The sequence below is a fragment of the Pediculus humanus genome, genomic scaffold (assembly GCF_000006295.1).
Source record: "Pediculus humanus corporis 1103172108303 genomic scaffold, whole genome shotgun sequence".
NCBI classification, from domain to species: domain Eukaryota; kingdom Metazoa; phylum Arthropoda; class Insecta; order Psocodea; family Pediculidae; genus Pediculus; species Pediculus humanus.
Window position 1 is genome coordinate 261,883 of NW_002987872.1, and position 22,069 is coordinate 283,951.

General features: G+C 26.4%; 3 protein-coding genes across 3 annotated transcripts; all 3 read left to right on the top strand.

Moving 5' to 3' along the window:
• Window positions 1-7,047: 7,047 nt before the first annotated feature.
• Window positions 7,048-8,239, top strand: Phum_PHUM573880 (uncharacterized protein; the record flags this gene model as incomplete). Its single annotated transcript, XM_002432108.1, has 4 exons — window positions 7,048-7,176; window positions 7,419-7,743; window positions 7,812-8,058; window positions 8,164-8,239. The coding sequence occupies 4 exons, from the start codon at window positions 7,048-7,050 to the stop codon at window positions 8,237-8,239; spliced, it is 777 nt and encodes a 258-aa protein (XP_002432153.1).
• A 37-nt stretch (window positions 8,240-8,276) lies between these two features.
• Window positions 8,277-10,522, top strand: Phum_PHUM573890 (Stat3-interacting protein, putative; the record flags this gene model as incomplete). Its single annotated transcript, XM_002432109.1, has 7 exons — window positions 8,277-8,460; window positions 8,540-8,760; window positions 8,901-9,056; window positions 9,136-9,324; window positions 9,409-9,547; window positions 9,630-9,795; window positions 9,874-10,522. The coding sequence occupies 7 exons, from the start codon at window positions 8,277-8,279 to the stop codon at window positions 10,520-10,522; spliced, it is 1,704 nt and encodes a 567-aa protein (XP_002432154.1).
• A 361-nt stretch (window positions 10,523-10,883) lies between these two features.
• Phum_PHUM573900 (uncharacterized protein) lies at window positions 10,884-19,953 on the top strand (the record flags this gene model as incomplete). The annotated part of the gene is made up of 29 exons (XM_002432110.1): window positions 10,884-11,085; window positions 11,346-11,521; window positions 11,601-11,782; window positions 11,921-12,182; window positions 12,262-12,529; window positions 12,616-12,793; window positions 12,862-13,105; window positions 13,189-13,479; window positions 13,573-13,755; window positions 13,835-14,017; window positions 14,092-14,226; window positions 14,317-14,457; window positions 14,974-15,123; window positions 15,225-15,805; window positions 15,893-16,100; window positions 16,176-16,384; window positions 16,464-16,605; window positions 16,690-16,794; window positions 16,881-17,011; window positions 17,093-17,368; window positions 17,446-17,653; window positions 17,730-17,945; window positions 18,026-18,366; window positions 18,455-18,609; window positions 18,698-18,880; window positions 18,961-19,122; window positions 19,213-19,337; window positions 19,425-19,486; window positions 19,767-19,953. The coding sequence occupies 29 exons, from the start codon at window positions 10,884-10,886 to the stop codon at window positions 19,951-19,953; spliced, it is 5,886 nt and encodes a 1,961-aa protein (XP_002432155.1).
• Window positions 19,954-22,069: the final 2,116 nt, after the last annotated feature.

Consider the following 22,069-nt stretch of genomic DNA (forward strand, 5'->3'; position numbering starts at 1 on the left):
TCCTCCCCCTTCCCCCCTCATGAATGGATGATTCTAATGGATGATTTTGAATTTATTTACTCGTAAAATCGATGGCGGTGGAAAGATTTCATTTTGAGAATAACAAGAAGAATTGTTAAATAGGAAAAATATCACGTCAAAAAGTACACTTCTTCAAACGTAGAGAAAGAGAGAGAGAGAGAGAGTGAGAGAGAGAAATCTTTTCAAAGATATTCCTTATTATTGTTTTCTTTTATTCTTCTTCATCTTAACGCAAAAAGTAAGAAGAAGAGACAAAAAAAAAAAATGGTTTTCTAACATGGCCAAAAAAATTTTCCACCATTGAAAATATTTAAATTCTAAAGTTTGGGAAGGAGGGAAGAGGGGAGGGGGAAGGAATCAGGGGAAAAAAAACTCTGCGATACCGTGAAAAACGTCACCAAAAAAATATTCAAAAACAGCAGAAGAAGAAAAAAAGTAAATTTAAACTAATTAACAACCGAACAAAAACGGATAGGTTGAAATAATATTTCTAAAGTCACGAAAATGCTGGAAGAAAACGGGAAAAAAATTCCTGTAGGAAGAGAATATTCCTATAGGAAAAGGGAAACCTACATCAGCAAAATTAAAAAAAAAAAAAAAAAAATTTTTTTTCTTTTTTGTTTGTAATAATGTCACCATCTGGATCAAAACTTATTTATTTATTTTTTATTTTTTATTTTAAAATCAGGAACGTACGTCGTACCACCACCACCACCATCACCATCCCCCCCGCCCTTAAAATCGTTCGATGATGATGATGATAATACCGATAGACTTAAATTTATTTTTCCACGACGAAATTTTTCATTTTTTTTTTTTAATTATCTTAAATCGTTTTTTCGGTGAATTACTCCCCTCCCTCTCCCTTCCCCCGAAAAAAAATTTATTAATCCAAACATTTTTTAATTTAAAAAAAAAAAAAATTTTTTCCTTTTTAAAATTGTGAACGACGAACCTGACTTCCTTGCCACTCGTTTCCGGTTTAGTTTTTTTTTTTTTTTTCTAAAGAGTAATTTCCTTCATTTTGTAAATTTCATTTAAAAAAAAAAAACAAAAATCTACTAAATAAATATTTTTCCTTTTTATTTCCTTTTTCTTTCCTTTAATATATACCTAATAAGAACGTGATAAAAAAAAAAACTTTTTTCATTTATCAAACTCTTTTTTATTATTATTATCATTATTAATTTGAATGAAAAATATCATAGTCGTGATAAGAAGAAAAAAAAAGAAAACAAGGAAAATTTTTTTTATTTCAAATCTATAAATTATAATAATTAAAACCCTTCGAGAAATATTTAAAAAAAAAAAAAAAAAAACGAAGAGTTAACGAAGGAATTATCAACTCGTATTAAATTGGAATAATTTTCCTCTTTTTTAAAACACATTTAAATAAAAACTTATAAAGAATGAATAATAATAATAATAATGATAATGATAATGATAAAGACTTCCGGAAAAATTAATAATAATAATAATAAATGATCATCATCATCATCGTTGTAATAATAACGTTTGAATCGAAATAAAATATATATATATATACTCGGAGGGATTTAAAATTTTTACTTACGTAATTGGATTGTTAAAACCACGGGGAGAAACAATCTAAGGTACGAATAATTAAAGGTGATAATAATAATAATAGTAATAATAATAATAATAATTTTACGAAAAGATAAATTTAATAGGTCTAGAGTCTAAGGAGGGAAGGAGGGGAGGAGGGGGAAAACAAAAATTTTTTAAAAATAAATTTCCATTCATCGTTTCCATATGAAATTCTTTTATTATTATTATTATTATTTTATGGGGGATTTTAAATGTTTTTCCCACGGTGTGGCGGAATGAATGAATGAATGAATGAATGTTTTTTTTCGGGGGAGAAGGAAAAACTCGACACAGATTTCTTTTTTTTTCTAAACCACCGACCGTGTATCTTCCTCTTTTCTCCTCCACTCCTCGCCCTCCCCCGCGTGTGTGTGTGTGTGTGTGTGATTGACAATTCAATTTGCGTTCGAATCGTTGTCGTTGTCGTCGTCGTCGACGACGACGACTTAAACGAGGAGAACGACGAGAATTTTCGATTTGGAGCAAGGAAGGAAAATTTTTCACAATATCCAGCTCGAAATTCGGTCGGGGCATGCGTTTTTAAAACGGGGCGCCGTCGTCAAACACTGGAAAAAAAATTTTTTCTCTTTTTTTTTTTAAAGGGGAGAAAAAAATGAAATTTTTTTTTATCAATTTAAATTTTTTTTAAACGATGACGAAAATTAAAAAATTTTCCTTTCCAAAAAATAAAAATCGATAAAATATTTTACATAAGCGAAATACAAAATTACACGTAACCGATAATAGATAAAAAAACTTAAACGTAAATCATCATTGATAAATCCCTTATTATTCCATTTTACTAAATTAAAATATCAATAAATTACTTATATCAAATCGATAAATAATAAATAATTAATTAATCAATTAATTACGAATCATCATTTCCTATATACGTATATCCGAACGTTTTTAGAAAATTAAACAACGATGATGATGATGATGATAATAATAATTGTAACCTCGTATTGATGATGATAATCACGATCGTAATAAAAAAAAAAAAAAAAAGATTTAAAATAAAAATCATTTAATTTCCTGTTTTAATTTTTTAATTTTTCAATTTTTTTTTTTTTTTTTTTTGTATAAATTTTTTGAATGGATGAAGGAAAAAAAGAACGAGATGGAATAGGTAAGAGAGAGAGAAAAAGAGAGAGAGAGAGAGGGATTGAGGAAAAAAAAAAAAAAAAGAAAAACTATTATATAGAAAATATTAAATGTTTTGTTCGGTCGCGTATTATTCACATAAAAACCTTTTTAATAAATTACCTGGTTTTAATTTATAAAAGAATAGTTTAAGAGAGAGAGAGAGAGAGAAAGAGAGAAATAGATAGAAAAAGAGAGAGAGAGAGAGACGGAGTAGTAGCAGTAGCATTTACGTTGATTTATAATTCATAATCTATATATAGATTAATATCCGTTTTCGGTGAAAAATATTTTATACGTTTTAATATAAATTTAAAACATTTTTTTCCTCTTTTTTTTGGGGGGTGGGGGGGAGGAAATTCGTAGTTGTAATAGTAGTAGTAATAGTTATCATAATAAATTTACAATTTTTTTTTTTTTTTAAATGAATAAATAAATAGAGACGGAAAAAAAATATAGATGATGATAACGATAATAATTTAGTTCAAGTTTTTACACGCTAAAAGTTTATATCGACGTTTCCGGTTATTTTATTTTTACTATCATTATTATTATTATTTTTACGGCATAAATTTTATTTTTATTTGAAAATTAAGCAAAAAAATTTCGATATTTATCATTATTATTATTATTATCGAATAAAAACATTTTAATAAATAAGACGACGCAAATTAATTAAATAAATTTTTGTGTGTGTGTAGTAAATACGAAGAAAAGTCGGAAAAATATTTATTACGATAACGTCCGGTCCCCCTCCCCGCGATAAACAACAACCGCAACAAACAACAAACAACGACAAAAAAAAAATTTTAAATTACATATAATTATAGTTTTGGATTTAATAATGTTATTGATTGAGTTTAATTGTGATTTTGGTAAAATTGAATTCAACCAATTTTAATCTTTTGGATTTTCCTCTCCCTCTCTCTCTCTCTCTCTCTCTCTCTCTCTCTCTCTCTTTCTCTCTCTTTCTCACTCTCTAAAAAAACGAGTTGAGAATATTGATTGCGAAAAACAACAATTATATACACAACGTTTCGTGGTTTTCTTTTTTTTTTTTACAAACAAACAAACAAAAGTTTATTGTTGTTGTTGTTGTTGTTGTTATTACAATTAATTAAATAAAAATTATTTTTTTGATTTAAAAAAAAAAAAAAAATTTTAAATTCACGCACACTTAAAAAAAAAAATCACGAACTCACATTTTTAAAAACCTTTTTTTTCCTTCCTTCCTTTTCCTTTTTCTTCTTCTTCTTCTTTAGGGTAAAAAATTTTTAAGGTGGAAGGTTGTGAGTAAAAAAAAGCTTAAAATTACCTCGTTTTAAAAAAAAAAAAAAACCATTAAAACGTTTTCGAAACTTGTCCCGGCAAAAAAGGGGTTTTGAAAATTTTTTTTTTTTTTTTTTAGGCCCTTTAAATAATTTTAACGACGAAAAACCCAACCTTTTTTTTTTTTAAGGTTTTCAAGATGCGTGGGAGTACGACAACTAAAAAAAAAAAAAAAAACGAAACATGAAGAGTTTTCCTACATTTATTTTAGGTAAATTAAATGATTGATAATAATAATAATAATAATAATAATAATGACGATGATAAAGATTTCATTTGCGACGTGTTAACTATAATAATAAGTCTCTTTCTCTATCTTTCTCTCACTAGATGAGAAATACTTGATAATTTATAAAATATATATATGACGACAGAAGAAAAAAAAAAAAATTGGAGGTTTTGCTCAAAGGTCGTAAAAAAAGGAAGAAAAAGGAAAAAAAAACCTTTTCGAGCCTTTGGGAAAAATTTCGATTTGTTTTTTTTTTTTTTTTTTTTTTTTTTTTTTTTTTCTTAAAATTGTTTCTTCTTTCATTTTATATATATATAAAACATACGTGTAGGTGTGCGTGTGTGCGTGTGTGTGTGTGTTTGTGTCGTGTTTTATCCTCTGTTAAACATTTGACTGATTTCTTAGTCTTCTCCCACGACATTTATTATATCAAAGTAAAAAGTATAAAAATAAATTTCTCTTTTCAAGATTTTCTTTTTTTAACAAATGGTTTTTCTTTTTCCTTTTTCTTTTTTATTTATTTAAATAATTCGACGTTTTAAATTTATTTATAATATATATTAATAAATAAATAAATAAAAATAAATTTTTCGTCTCTTTCTTTTTCTTTTTCGTAACTTTTTTCTTCCTTTTCGATATATTAAATAATAATAATAATAATAATAATTTTATCGACGACGACGACGATGACGACGTAATCGTTTGTTTTTTTTTTTTTTTTTTTTATTGTTTCAAGTTAAATAAATAAATACGTGTTTGTTTGTTTGTTTGTTTGTCTTACTTAAGAAGATTATAGAAAAGGTATTCGTTAAGAGAAATTTTAATTTTTAAAAAAAATGGCAGTAACGTTAATTTTAAAAACAAAAGAAGGTTTTTTCGTCTGTCGTTGACGTAAAAACAAATTAAACTTTTTTTTTTTTTTTGTAAAAAAAAAAGCCATTTAAAATTTTTTTTTTTTAACATCAAAAAGTAATTTATCAACACACACACCCCCGGTTTAAGTAAAAAAAAAAAAAAAAAAAAAAAAAGATTTTTTTTTTTTTGCGGGGGGGGGGGGGGAATAAAGTGCTTTTCATAATAAACCTTATTTTAACGACTATAGGAGAAGACTAAGATATCATCAAAATTTTTCTTGATGATGGAGTTAATCGGTTTGGTAGGGGGGGGTGTGAGTGCGTGGGGGTGTAGGGGAGTGTGTGTGGGGGGGAGGTAGGGAGTAAACGAATAAGTAATAATAATAATAATTGTTTACATACCTCGTTTGACGGTGGTGGCAGGAATCGACCAAGATGCAACCAACCAGAAGAGCATGAGGAACAGCCCAAACTCGACCCAAAACATTGTTCACGTCTTAACTTCATTTTTCACAGCCATCGTTCAATATAGAAACCGTTCTTCTCAACATTAAATAATAATAATAATTAAATAATAATATTTTTATTCCATGCGATGATGATGAGTTTTCACGAATTTATTTTTAACATAATTTTCCCTTTCTTTCTTTATTATTATAATTAATTATTAATAACCGCTATAAAAAGAAATTTTTTTTCTTTTTTTTCATTCCCAAAATATATATTAAAACAAAATGGGAAAAATTAAACAAAACAAAAAAAAAAAGTACAAAAAAAATTAAAAAAAAAAAAATTCAGGCCCCACGCCCGCCGCGGTTTTAACACTTTTAAAATAAAAATATCATACGATTTCAGGCGGTACACAAATACTCCAGCTAAAATTTCCAAGGGCAGTGGATTCAGCAGAATTTCCAGTGTTGCCAATTTACAACAGCGCAGGACAACGAGGAAAAAAAAAAAAAAAAATTTCCGAATACAATCCAATCTAATTCATTTTCACCGATAAAATCAGAAGAAAAATAAATTGAACACACTTTTTTTTTTTTTTTTTTTTTTTTAATAAGAAATCGACATTTTTTTAAATTTTATTTCGATTTAATTAAAATAATACGTCGACGTATCGTTTATATTTAAAAAAAAATTTTTTTTTTATATACCGAACTACAGATAGATATTGAGAAGAATTTTCGTTTTTTTTTTTTTTGTTTTTTTGTTTTTAAAAAAGGAAAAGAAAAACGAATTTTGCACGAAAAGAAACCAACCACCACGCCTCCAAAATTGACTCTGACTATTTTTCGCAGGCTCTCCAGTTTGAACACGAAAGGTTTCACAACGTTTCAGCATCATCAAATATACTCTATTCTATTGGTGACCATTTTTAATAATATTTTTATCATTAATATTTTTCAAAGGAAAACATTCAGCGATGTCTGTACAGGATATCTGATAAAAACAAATTATTATTATGCTTTTTTTTTTTTTTTTAAATAAAATTATGTTTATTGTAATAATAAATATACTTTTTACCTTGTATTTAATCTTTTCCAATGGCGAGGAAAATTTTTTTTTTTTTACAAATAAATTAAGATTTTGATAATTTTTAAAATGTTAATCTTTTTCATATTCGAATTAAATTATGTGATAATTTAATTTTAAATGAAATTTTTTATTTAAGCTTAAATGCATCACTCGGAAAATATGATTTTAGAAGATTTCTTTTTGAAATCATACAACAACCGCTTTTTCCCGAACGGAAATATTAATGGTTAGAAATTGATTTAAAAATGGCGGCTCATTTAAAAGGCGGTGACCTATAAGGATGGGTTATTTGTATTCTTATTTTTATGAAAAATTTAAGTCATGACTTTTAAGTTTGAAACTGCTTATGTATCTTGCGGCTGTAATAAAGTTCCCCATGCTGCTGACTGGGGTCAAAATGGTTTAATTTGCTTTGGATCATGTAATTCAGTTATTATTTATGACCCTACCGTTAGTATTTTTTTTAACCTTATTCGGTTATGATATTTTTAATATATGTATATATTTTCCCTTTTTTGTATTAAAAAATTCATTATGTCACGTATTTATGTCATAATGTTGTGTAGTTTTTTTTTTAAAATGTGCTTTTGGTTTGTAATTATTACATGTTGAGAAATATTTATTTTCTTATTATCCATTAATGAAAGCAATATTGTGTAATAAAATTAATTAATAAAAAATTTTATTTTCAGGTTGGCGGGGAAGGAGGCAAAATTTTACACACCTTACATGGACATAAAGAAAGAGTTAATTCGGTTCGTTGGATTAAAAGTAATTTTCAAACTTGTGAAGATTTATTTGTATCTGCATCAGCTGATAGTACAGCAATTATTTGGTCTTGGTCTGGTAAACATCAAACTTGTGAACAAAAATATTGTTTAAAGGGGCATACGAACATAGTAAATGTTGCCGATGGCTTCATTAGAAAATTAAATAATGGAACTTCTAATCCCTCCTGTATCGTGGCTACATCTTCGATTGATTCTAAAGTAATGATTTGGGAAACATTAAATGAAGGTAGTAAAATTTTTAAAGTAAATGTACCTTTATATAATTCAAAAATTAAAGTTTTAATTGGATTTCAGAAGTAAAATGTGTGGACACCATCAAATGGGCTTCAGGATTTTGTATAGATATTAAATTAACCATGTTACCAAATACTGATGTTTTGCTTTTGGCTTGTTCAGCTGATGATAATAAAGTTCACTTATTTGGTGAATATAAAAAATCGGAAACTGATCAAACGGACACTGAGCAAAGATTTTATAAAATTCATATTCTATCAGGTCATGATGATTGGGTGAGATCTATGGATTTTTTTTGTAGTGGTATGTCTTAAAATCATTTTCATTTTAAATATTTCAAATTTTACTCCTTAGATAAATTTTGTAACATAAATTTTTTTTTATTGAAAAATTTTTATGTAATATGTTTCAGACAAGATTTGTATTTAGCAACAGGTTCCCAAGATACTTATATTAGGGTCTACAAATTTGAAAAAGAAATGAAATAAAAATTCAATTGCTAATGATCCAGAATCTTGTATGAAAATGTTAGAATTGGAAGCTAAATTTATAAAAGTGGGTTCAACATTTAATGAACATTATTTTGCCGTTATTCTTGAAACTATTTTAGCCGGTCATGAAAGTTGGGTTTATGGGGTGTCTTGGAGTCCTGAAAATTATTCCAATCTTTCTCAAGAAATTTCACGTAATGAAAGGGCAGAAATAACGGGTAAAGTAAATTTATAATAAATTTAATTATATTTATTTTCAAATGAACTAACTGTTTGTTAATTTTATTTTTAATGCAGGAATTCCAAAAAATAAAAATTTAAAATTGTTATCATCTTCTATGGATAAAACATTAATTATTTGGGCACCTAATGAATCAGGACTTTGGGCTGAAGAAGTTAGAGTCGGTGAAGTAGGAGGAAATATGCTGGGATTTTATGGAGGCAAGTTTGGTCCAAATGGTAAATCTATTCTGGGGCATGGCTATCAAGGTTCTTTTCACATTTGGTCTTATAACTCGGTAATAATTATTTTTTCTGGTCTTTATGTTTTATATTAGATTATTGTTGATTTTAAAATGAAATGAAAATAATATTTATACATTTTAATAATAGGTTTGCTCAATTAAATAAATGTTCGACAAATTTTTTTGTATAACAGGAATCCAATAATTGGGAACCAAAAGTTGTTGTTGGTGGTCATACATCTGAAGTCTCCGATTTAGCTTGGGACGTTAAGGGTAATTATATTTTAACTGTAGGAAATGATCAAACGACGAGGTTACATGCACCTTGGGTTAGAAGTCATAGTAAAGAAGTAAGTATGATCGTTTTAAGAATTTTAAAATTCTCTGAAAAATTTTATAATTACATCTTTTTTTTTTTTTTTTGTTGAGATCACCTGGCACGAAATTGCCAGACCTCAAATACACGGATATGATTTGTTCTGCCTTGCGATGTTATCCGAATATAAATTTGTATCGGGAGCTGAAGAAAAAGTTATACGAGCATTTACTGCACCAAATAATTTTATTGAAAATTTTAAAAGAATTTGTGATGTGCAAATGGATACGAATGAAATAAAAGTTAGTTGGTAAAATTTAATAAAACACATTTGGTGGAGTATTCTTTTTTTAATGCTAGCTACTTTTTTTTTTACCATTAATCAGGCTGAAGGAATTCCACAAGGAGCTGCTGTTCCTGCTCTTGGTCTCTCTAACAAACCAGTTTTTGAGCAAATGAAAAAAGAAGGATTTTTAGTTGACGATGAATATCCCGATTTATATTTCTCTCCAATACATTTAAATAGTATGTTGTAAATTTATTAAATTAAATTAAACAAGTTGCATTTGAGTAAAAAAAAAAAAAATTAATTCAATATATTTTACAGAACCTCCTACAGAAGAAAATTTAATGCAAAATACACTTTGGCCCGAAGCTCAAAAACTTTACGGACATGGATATGAAATTTACAGCTTAGCTACTAGAAAAGATGGCATCGTTTTGGCTTCCTCATGTAAAGCAACTACTCCAGAACATGCTGCTATAATTTTGTGGTATTTAAAAATATTATTTTTAATAATGATTTTATCTACATCGGCAAGAGTAAAAAAAAATTTATGTTTTGCTTATAGGAATGCTAAAACCTGGCTTCAAATTCAAAAATTAATTGCACACCAATTGACTGTAACTCAAATGAGTTTTTCCCCTGATGGAAAACAATTATTATCAGTATCTAGAGATAGAAGATGGTGCTTATTTGGGGTTAAAGAAGATGGTAAAACATATGAATTATTAGCTGCATCTGATGTTAAAAACAATTTACATTCTAGAGTGATTTGGTGCTGTGCATGGACGATAGATTCTTTGAGGTTTGCAACGGGATCTAGAGATGGGAAAATTGGAATATGGACGCCAATTAAATCAGATGATGGTTTAAATGTTACCGTTACTAGCGTTGCAAATTTAGAGTTATCAAAAGAATGTGTAACTGCACTGGCGTTTGCTCCTATTTTAAAAAATGGTTTTCATATTTTAGCCATCGGTTTAGAAAAGGGAATCATTTTATTGTACCGATATTTAGATTCTATTTTAGAAAATCTGAACATTATATTTCAAGGGAATTTAGGACATGATTTAGCAGTTAAAAGATTAGTTTTTCGTCCGAAAGTGGGTAGAACTGGTGACAAAAAATCGGATAGTGATAAAAATGTACTTCAGCTGGCATCTTGTGGCTCTGATCATATTGTAAAAATTTTCGATTTATTTTTGGATCCTATATGATGATTTATATTTTTTTTATATCTGTTACAAAAATATAATTTTTTTTTTTTTAATTAAGATTGTAGCTGTACTTTTTTTTAATTACAAAAAGTCATAAAAATGTTAATAAAGTTTAGAATAATGTAAATAAATCCTTAACACGAAACAAATATAGTTCATGTTTGTAAACAAACAATGATTACGTCGATTAGCTTCGAGCCACGAAAAAAAAAAACGTGTCGTCAGATTTTGACGTTTCCTGATTTGGCAACACTGTAAATCCGTTAAAAAGTAGCGTCTCATCGGTTTGCGCTAAAAATGTTTTTCTTATGTGCTTAAGCAGTTTGTCAATAAGTTTTATTTTTTAATTTGTGATATAATCATGAATACTAGTAAAGAACCAATATCTCTGCGTAATGGCAGACTTTTTAATTCGGTTTTAACTCGATCAGGGCCAATGCAGAGAACAACGAGGATGAGAATGTCACAAGATGCTCTGCTCGATGCTTTTATTTTATTATATGATGAATGTACTAAAGATACATTAAGAAAAGATATGTACATGACTAATTTCATTAATAAATGTAAGGATATTTAATAAATATAGTTTTTTTTTTATCTTTTGTTTAACATAATTTTGAAACATTACACATCTTTATTCCAACAAAGAAATTATTTTTGTACTTCTTTTGAATTTTTAATTTTGTATTTTTTTTTCAAAATTATGGCATTGATACATATTGTATTAGGTATTTTTATCTAAAATAAAAACTGAAATTAAAGTTTTTTCTTTAGTTAAATAATTAATATTATAAATAATTAATTTTTTTTTTTTAACTTTCAGACAGATCATTGTTGACAGAAGTTAAGACTTTAAGAGTTAATTTAAATGATTTTGAATTAAAAAGTATTATAGGACAGGGTCACTTTGGTGAAGTTAGAGTTGTAAGAGAAAAACAAACAAATGACATATACGCTATGAAAATTATCAAAAAATTTGAAATGCCTGGAAAAATTTGTGTAGGCGATTTACTTAATTTTTTTTAAAAAATTTCTTTTTTTTTTTAAATTTATATCAATAAATTAATTAAATTTTTAGTCAGTTCTGTTTGAAGAAGAGAGAGACATAATGTGTACTGCCACTTCACATTGGCTAACGACTTTACAGTATTCTTTTCAAGACAATGAAAATTTGTATTATATTATGGAATACCATTCTGGAGGAGATCTATTGTCTCTTTTAGATAGACACGAAGGAATTTTAACACCAGAAATGGCCAAGTGAGAGAAATATAAAAATTTTTTAATTTTTTCTGTTGAGTTAATCTTTTATGCTTATTTTTGCAATTTTTCGGTATAATTACATATATGTATATATAATCGCTTTTTTAAAAAAATTATCGTTTTTATTTTCCTTAGGTTTTATTTGGCTGAAACAGCTTTAGCTATTAGGGCATTACATCAAATGGGGTATGTTCATCGAGATATAAAACCAGATAATATTTTATTAGATCGATGTGGGCATGTTAAATTAGCAGATTTTGGATCTGCTGCAAAATTAAATTCTGGTGGTTTAGTCACTCAAATGATGCCAGTAGGAACACCAGAATACATAGCTCCAGAAATCTTGTTGTCCTTAGGTCATGGCTATGAAGATAAAATCAAAAAGCAATATTATGGAGTAAGTACCTTTTTTTTTATTCTTTTTTAATTACGACATTATAAAGATTTTACATTTCATTTTGGTTTTTTAATAATAGATGGAATGTGATTATTGGTCACTTGGGATTCTTGCATATGAATTGGTTGTTGGAAGGACACCATTTTCTGGATCACAAATTAAAGCCACTTATTTTAATATTATGAATCACAAAAAAAAATTTAAATATCCCGAAGATAGATCAATTCCAGAATCATTACAAGATCTTATTTCAAAACTTTTGGAAGACTCGAGTATTCGTTTGAAACACGATGGCATTGTAAAACATCCTTTTTTTCACGATACCAACTGGAATAACATAAGAAACGGTAATTATTTTCACAAAAAAAAATTCAATCTAAATTAAAACTTTACAAATCATTATTTATTTTTTTTTGTTTTTTTCAATATTTAGAAGTTCCTCCTTTTGTTCCTTCATCTAATTCTCCTGACGATGTTTCTAATTTTATTGATATCGTTCGAAAAAAATCTGCACCTAAAATCGAAATGAAAAATTGCAGAATGAATTTTTCCGGGAAGCAATTGCCTTTTATTGGTTTTACTTTTAGCCATGTTCCGGATATTTGTGAAAAGTAAGTTTTTTTTTTTTTCTTTTTCAATTTATTTTTTTTTTTTTTCTAATGTGAACTTTGTCTTTCAGAAAATTAACCGATTCCGAAGATATAAATTATAAAGAAAAAAAGGGTCCAAATTTTGAATCAATGTTTTCAAAAAAAGAAAATAAAAATGTTGTTTCAAAACTGATTGAATCACAATTTGGTAAAAATGAAGAATTGGAAAATATGGAAAAAAAATTTGAAGAAAAAAAAAGACTTTTGGAAATTTGTGAAAAAGACAGAAATAAATTGCAAAGGGAATTAGCTAAATGTTTGGCTGAAAAAAATGTTTGTGATATTTTACGTAAAAAAATTTTTACTCAATAATTTTTTTTGAAATTTAAAATCTAAATTTATTTTTGTTTCTACAGAACATACAAAAAATTTTGGAAATGGAAAGAGAGGATCGGAGAGAAATGGAAGCAAACGCGCTAAAACTCATTAGTGAAACTAAAATAAAAATTGAGAAAAACTTTGGTAATCAAATCAAGCAATTGAATGCAGAAATCGAGGAGGTTAATGATAAACTCACAGAAGCTCACACTATAAATAATGAATTAATTAATAATCTCGATCGTGTTAAATCTGATCTTCACACTGCTAATAAAGAAATCGAAAGACTGAAAAATTTAGAAACTGAATTTAAAAATAAAATGGCGGAGGTTTTTAATTTTATTAATTAATTTATAAAATGTAAAATTATAAGTTCGAGGAAAAACTTTAAATTTTTTTTTTTTTTTTTTTTTTTTTTTAAGGCGAGGGAATTTAAAAGAAAAAGTGTCGTTGGAATAGAAACACGATTGGAAAAAATGGCTCAAGATAATCAGTTGCAATCAAGTATTTTACAACAAAAATTAAGTGATGAAGTTGCCATTAAAACTAAACTCGAACAAAAATTAAAAGAAATTGAATGTTCATGGGCCAGTCAAGAATCCAAAGTAAAAAATAATTTTGCGCGAACATTTTTATGCAACCGTCAAAAATAGAAATTTTACTTTTTATTTTTTATTTTTATAGTTAAAACAAGAAATAGCTGATAACGAAGAAAAAATTAAAAAACTCGAATTAAAAATTAAATCTCAACAATCGGAAATAGCTACGTTTGAAATTAAATTAAGCGAAAAGTCAAATATCGCGATTTTGGAAGAAAAATTACTATTGGAGAGAAATGAATGCATCAAATTACGCGACCAAATTATTGTAAGGGTTTCACCATAAAATTAATTATTATTTATTTTTATAAGTTATTTTATAGTTTATTTATTGAATTTTAGGAATTGAATAATTCTACGTGCTCTCTTTCCGAACATAAATCCATTTTAGCTGCACATGAAGAAACAATGAAAGCTTTAGAAAAAGAATTGCGTGAAGCTTCGGAAGAAAAAATAAAATTGCAAAGGAAATTGCAGGTATATTGGTTTAATTATTAATTAAATCTTATTATTATTATTATTATGGACTTTTAAATAAAACAACTTGTTTCCGATTTTAACCCACAGAAAACAAAAGAAGTCGAAGATGAAAATAGGCAAAAGTTAAGTCATTTGGAGGTTGTCGTTGATCGTTTGGAGCAGGGTGTTATCAAATTGGAAGCGGAAAATGCGCAGTTAAAAAAAGATGTGATTGCACATGCTCAACCGGTAAGTTAAAAATTTTCTTTTTAAATTACTTTTCTTTACTATTTGTTAAAGTTATATAGGGAAAGAATAAAATTTAATTATAAGAAAATTGACTGAACGTGCCGCAATAGAATTTTAAATTTTACTCTAATGCAAAGAAAAATTAAAATCAATACTAACTAATTACTTTATAATTTTAAATTTATTATCACAAGTTAAAATTTCTAGAAATTTATTCAGCATAGCATTTTTCGGGCGGTAAAACTGTAAAATTAAAATGAACTTGTTATTACTATTGTTAAAAGTTTTCATTCAGTAAATACAATACGGCATGTTTCAACGTGTTTTTTATCTGACTTTGTTTCTTAAGTTTTGCATCAAAAAATTCATTTTAAAATGTAAATAAGTTTTCTTACTTTTTTTTGTTTTTTTACTAGAAATATCTGTTGTGGAATTAATACATTAAAATTTAGGGAAAAATTATTTAATTTAAAAGTCGTTAAATAAAAATTAATTCATTTTTTTTATTTACAATAGTTAACTTCTGAAGCTGAAACACGTTATCGTGAGAAAATTACGTTATTAGAAGATCAAATTGCTAAATTGGAAAATCAAGTTCAAAAATTAAGAGAGTCGTCTGTTTTGGATAAGGAATCATTGAGAACTACTCAAGCAGCTCTTTGGAAAGTATGTTTTTTTCTAATTATTTATAAATTATTAAAATTAATTTATCTTTTTTTATTAAATTTGATATTTCATTCGATTTTATTTTGAAAACAAAATTACAGACGGAAAAAGAACTTTCTGATGCAAAAATAGATATTCGAATAGCAAAACGAGAAGCTAAAACTGCCGAAGATACGGTGACGCGTCTTCAAGAGGAAATAAAAAATCTTACGGAGAAATTAAGTGCAGCCGAAGAAAAAAGTCAGAAAAGTGTATCAGCCGAACGTGAAAAATTAGATAAGTTAATTTTGGAAAAAAATCATGTCAAAGTTGAATTGAGTCAAAGGGATTCCGAAATTAAAATGCTTAAAAATCAATTGGAAGAACTTGAAGAATTGAAAAAAATTGAAAAGCAGTTAAAAAGAGATCTCATCGAAGCGACGCAAAAATGTAAAATGTTGGAAAAAGAAATAGATAAATTACAAAATGAAAAAGAAAAAGAAAAAATAAATTATGAATCCATAGATAAGAAAAAATCGGAAATGGAAAAAACAATAGAAGAATTAAAGCAAAAAATTTCCAGTTTGGAAGTAAATAATGCCGTTTTAAAAGAAACCGGAGCCATGCTCGACGAACAACTGGAAGATTACGACAAATTTACATCCAGTCAAGCTGAAAAAATTGAAAAATTAACGGAGGAAAAGTAAATTTAAATTTTTTCATTTCTTATTTTATTATTCTCTAAATTTTTAATTGGAAAAAAATTTTAATAATAAATAATTTATATTAGGTCTTCCTTGGAAAAAAATTTAGAAAAAATTCAAAACGAATTAAGAGTGTGTCGACAAAATTTAAATGAAGAAAAATCATTTAAAATTCGTGCGGAACAAAAGGTGGCGTTTTTAGAAAGTGAAATCGAAAGTAAAAAGGATTCAATAACACAATTGCAAAAGGATATACATAATTGTAATGTAACGATCGAAAATTTGAAATCACAGGTATTTATTTATTTATTTATTTTTTTTTTTTTTATTAGTCACACAAAAATTTTTATCAATCGTTTAAATTTGTAGTTAAACGAATACGAAAATAAGTGTCTTACCTACGAAATGGAATTAAAGGAAGGAAGGCAAATGTACGATGCATTGGAAAACGAATGTCAATGGATGAAAAAAGAAGCGTCGACTTATTTAACAAATTTATATTCTTTAAGAGAATCTAATTACAAATTAACTCAAGATCTGGAGGAAGAACATACCATGGTGGAAAGGTTACAAGAAAGGTATTCTTTTTTTTAATTATGCATTTCCTACGTCATCGATTGGACGACATTTATTTTTTTAATAACTTTTTTATTGCAGAATAACCGAGTTACAAAGCGTCGTAACCGAATTGGAACATTTTCACAAGCAAAGAGAAGTTAAAGATGAAGCTACAAAACAACAACAAAATAAATTAATTGCTTTCCTACAGGAGAAATTAGACGATACGAAAAAGAAGAAGGTTGGGAGAAAAATAATTAAATTTTAATTTGAAATAATTTTACGATTATTTTTTATCATGATGAAATTTTTTTTTTTATTTCAGTCCTTAACTGACGTTCTTTTCGGAACTCGAAATAAGGAAAATTTAATTCCTTTTAATTCTCCTCCGTCTAATAAAAACGTGGCGAACGTTTTAATGAAGAACAAGGTAAGGGTCAAACGTAATCCGTATTTATTATCTAAATATTTATTTTTTAATTAAAAAAATAATTTTTTTTTTTTTTTTTTTTGCAGTCACCGAGAAATTTGTTAAATTCTCCAAGCACAAAAGAAGCCTTAAATCAAATTGTCAAATCTCCAACAAGTCAATCATATTTTCAAAGGCAAGCTTCGTTGCAAAGAATGCATCACAATATACCTCACAGGTATCCGAATCGTACCTTTTTTTTTTATTGTAAACTAGTTTTGTGGAGGTTTTTATTAGAAAAATTGTGTTAATTTTTCAGGTTTAAAAGTCAGACAAAAATCAAAAGTGGTACCTGTAATGTGTGTAATTTGCAATTAAGTCGTAACGGTCAATGTTCGATATGTACTCAATGCAAATTCGTTACGCACACAAAATGTGCCATGATTGCTCCTAAAACATGCGGGTTACCTCAAGGACTTGTAAAGCACTATGCAAAATCCGTAGTCAAGACTAATTCGGATGACGTAACATTTAAAATGGAAAATGCAAATTGTCAAAGTCTAGAAAAATTAGAAGGATGGATTAAAATTTTAAAGTTAGTCAGTTGGTTTTATTTTTTTTTTTTTTTTTTTAATAGAAAATTTTAAACTCAAAATTTTTTCTAATTTTTAGCACGACTAAAACAAATTGGGAAAAAAAATATGCTAAACTCGAAGAAAATAAAGTTTTAATATTTGACGAAAAACCGGTAGATTCAACTGTTGTTCCTTTAAATTCGTTTAATCTTTGTCCCGATAATGGACAGGTTATCGTTGGAGAGAGCGTTGACCCCAAAGAACTACCCAATACGGCTTCAGCTAACTTACCTTTTATTATAAAGGTATAAACTGATAAGAAATGTTAAATTATTTCAATGGTAAAATTTGCATTTAATCAAATTTTTTTTTTTTAAATAGATTGCGTGCGTTCCGGAAACGACTTGTTGGCCCGAACAAATAAATTACTTGATGATATTATCTTCTTCCGACAAGACAAAATGGTTATCGGCATTAAACAGTGCGGTTATAAATTCAAAAGTCGATGAAAATCGAAAATACGCGGGTTCCGTCGTTTATTCTTTTCCGAAAGACTCGATTTTGAATGTTAATTGTGTAATTCAAATCAGCGAAAAGGTAATTAATCAAAATTAAATTTTAATTGCGTTTGTTATAATTTATTATTTTTTATTAATGATTTTTTTTTTTTTTGACAGTTATCTCTTTTGGGAACAGAAGAAGGTTTATTTTCCTTCAAACTCTCAACTCCCAACGCTCAACCCGTCAAAATAGAAGGAATATCTAAAGTTTTTCAAATGGCTCTTGCACCGCAAATAGGCGTTGATCTCATGATTGTTGAAAAAGAAAGAAGATTGGTCATGTGCGATCATCGAGCTTTGATTAGCAATGCAGAAGCAGCAGCTTGTTCTAATCCCAGCATAAGCGTTCGCCCGATAGAAAAGAATTTGGAAAAAGAAAGTTGTATAATGTTTGCCATATCGCCACCGAACGCAGACAAAGAAGTTTTTGTTACCGTTGCAACACACAACAAACTTTTGTAAGTAAATTGACGTACGTTGAAAATTCAAATTATGTCCGAATGTAAAATACAATATTAAAAAAAAATAATAATAATAAAATTTCAGCATTTTAAAATGGTGCTACAAGACGAGCGAATTTTACAAAGCGAAAGTTCTCGAAACGTTGCATCCGTGCAATTGCGTTTTATATTTAAAACATTCGGTCATTGTCGGATGCGATAAATTTTTTAAAATCGATTTGAATGATTTTTCAGCGACAGGTATTCCATCATCATAGATTTCCTTTTTTTTTTTTTATTCAAGTCATTCGAGCAAAAAAAAAAAAAAAAAATTAATTTTATTTTTTAGAATTTTTGGATCCGTCGGTAAAATCATTAGCATTTTGGAAAATAGGAAGTTTTCCAATGGAAATATTTCGCATTTCGAAATCGGAATTTCTTTTATGTTTTAACGAATTTGGAGTTTTCGTAGATGAAGAAGGAAGAAAAACACAATGCGATTTGAAATGGAGTAAAGTTCCTTGTGATTTTGGTAAAAGTTCAAAGTTCAAAATTTACCTTTATTATTACCGTTTTTTAATTTTTCTAATATTAAATTTTTTATTTTTTCAGCATATTCAAAGCCTTACCTTTTTGTGATACATTTGGCGTCCGTGGAAGTCATTCGAGTGCCTTTTCTGGATTCGAAATCATCAGATGATAGCATTTGCACTTCGTCAACGGCTACAATCAACGATTCCGCTCAAATAAATCTTTCTTCTCCTCAATATTTGGGTTATTATTATTATTATTTTAAACATTACACAATATTTTACTTAAGAAATAACTTGTATAAATAAAATTTTTTTTTAAAATTATTTTTAGGTGAAAGTAAATCGCCATGTTCGATATTCGTTAAAGCAAATTCATCAACTCATGTTAATTTACTCTTGATCGAAGGAAATAAATTGTATAAAAACGATTTGGGAAGTTGCATGAGCTTGAATACGGTTTCAGACGACACGAGGTAAATAAACATTTTTTTTTTCTATTTCGAATTATTTATTTAAAATTATATAATTAAAAATTTTAATAAGAAAATTAATATTTTAGCTCTTGTCATAGCATCTTGTTTTTCGTCTTTGGCTGAACACCAAGTGTAAGCTCTTTAGGTTCGCAAAAAAAAAAATTTTTTTCTTTTTTTTTTTTCCGTTAAATGTTTTTTTGTCCGTTACAAACCATAAATTAACTTTTTGCTAATACGAAATTTCCTACTACTAATTTTTCTAATTTTAAATGTTTAACTAATTCAATGATTTAAATAATAATAATAATATTAATAGGTTTTATGTGGTGGATAGTTAGATTGAAAAAAAATGTTTAAAAATATTTGTTTGGATTTTTATTTAAAAAAAAAAAAAATTTTGTTTGTTTCGCAGCAGAGATAATAAAAACGATGGAGACGAATTTAGTTTTACGTCGTCCATCGTTCATTCGTTGGAAAATGTCGGAACATCGACTCCCAGGGATTCGGATGAAGAATCATGTTCGACTTATACCGTGTCGGAAAATGATAATTTAAACAATAGAAAAGTCGTTACGTTCGAACAGAAAAGCGTTTTGTAAATGATTTGCGGTCGCCTCCGAATATATTTTCTTCATTTCAGGTTCGAATTTTTGTTTTGAAGATTCGAACTCGAGAAAGAGAATAGATTTTTTTATTCGTTTACAGTATTTTGCCCCGCCCCCCCCCCTACAATTTCCGGTTTTATATTTTTTATTTTTTATTTTGTTCATTATTATTATTATTATTATTATTCATACAGAGTGTTTTTTTGTTTTTCTTTATAATTTTTTTACCGTTTTTCTTTTTTTTTTTTTTTGGGTTGTAATTGTATAATTTTTTTTTTTTTTTTTATATTATAAGTTTAAATATTTTAATTGTTTTAAAAAATGGAAAAAAAAAGTTGAGATTTTGGACGCCGAAAAATGAAAAAAAGGAAAAAAAGGAAAAAAGGAAGGAAAATAGTTAAGACATGAACGTGTTCAATGATAAATTACATTAATTTTTTTTTTTTTTTATTTCCGTTATTATTTCGGAAAATTTAACGAAAAGTATAATAAAAGTTTTTTTTTTTTTTTTTTTTTTTTTTACTGATGAGAAAACATTTTATAATATATATATATTATATATTAATTAAAAATTTTGTTTTTAATTTTATTTATATTGTATTTTGATAATTTTTTTTTTCGTTGTTTTTTTTTTTTTCGGTTTTCGTAGATTTTTTTTTTGTTTTTCCTTTTTTATTATTATTATTATTATAATAAGATTGGTTTATGGGTTTTATCATTATTATTATTATTTTATACGTTGAACCTTTTTTTTTATTTTGAAATTTGAAATAAATGTTTGTATTTCAAAATGCATGGTTCGAATATAGTCATTTGATTTTATTTACTTATTTATTTATGTATATTTTTATTTATTTATTTTCACGTCGCTTTTTTCATACGAGAAAATTTGTATAGCAAAAAAAAAATTTTTTTTTTTTTTTTTTAATAATATAACTGTATATAAATTACACGTGTAGTAAATTTTTTTTTTAATTGTATGATAATTAAAAAAATTTTCCAGGTTTTTTTTTGTAAACCTATTATATTTATCATTATTATTATTATTAAATAAGAGTGAAATTAAAAATAAATAGAAAACATTTTGTGTGCTTTTTTTTTCTTTTGTTTGTTATTTATAAAATTGGCAATTTTTTTTTTTATTTATTTAATTTTACATTTAAATAATGTGTTTGTGTGTGTGTGTCCTTGTAGTAAGATTTATTTATCGACATGTTAACAATAATAATGATAATAAAAATTTTAATTAATTTTTTTTTTTATGTTTGCGAAGGATTATCTATCAATAACTCAAACAATTTTATTCGAATGAAAATTTTTTATTATTAAAACACCGTCGCATAAAAAAAATAATAATTATTTTTTTGTTTTAATTATTTTTTTGTAAAAATTTTTATTTAAAAAAAAAAAAAAAACAAAAAGAAAAATTTTCGTTGTTGTTGTTTTATGTCGCCTGTTGATTCTTTTCTTTTATATATAGAAAAAGAAAAAGGAAAAGCGTTCATACGAGTTGACGCAATGAACAAAAATGAAGGAATAAATTTGTATACGTCTTTACGTTCAGTTAACCTTCTAATGTCTGAATGTTTAGTTCGGTTATAGAACATTCTAAAAATTTCCATCGGTGAGCTTTTCTTTATAACTTTTCTCTAATTATACATAAATAAATAATTTATTTATTTGTTTGTTTGTTTGTTTGTTTCTTACCAGCATGAACAATGATGACGAATTTCATTGTTTACTAAAATAAAATAAAAGTCAAATTTTTTTTTTTTTCAATTCAATCGTATTATTATTATTATTATTCATTTATTTTTTTTGTTAATATTAATTAATTTCGCTCTATTTTTTTATCATTTTAAATAATTAATTAATTTGCTTTGCTTTTTACTTTTTGTTTGCTTTAATTAATTAATTAATAATAATAATAATAATAATAAAACTTTATTTAACTTTTTCAACGTACATAAAAAATTTTTTTTTTTTTTTAATGAGGATTTTTTTTTTTTAATTAAATATAATTTCACCTTTTTTTAAAATAAAAACTTTTTTTTACGTTTAATAAATTTATTAATTAATAAATAATAATAATAATAATTAAAATTTTATT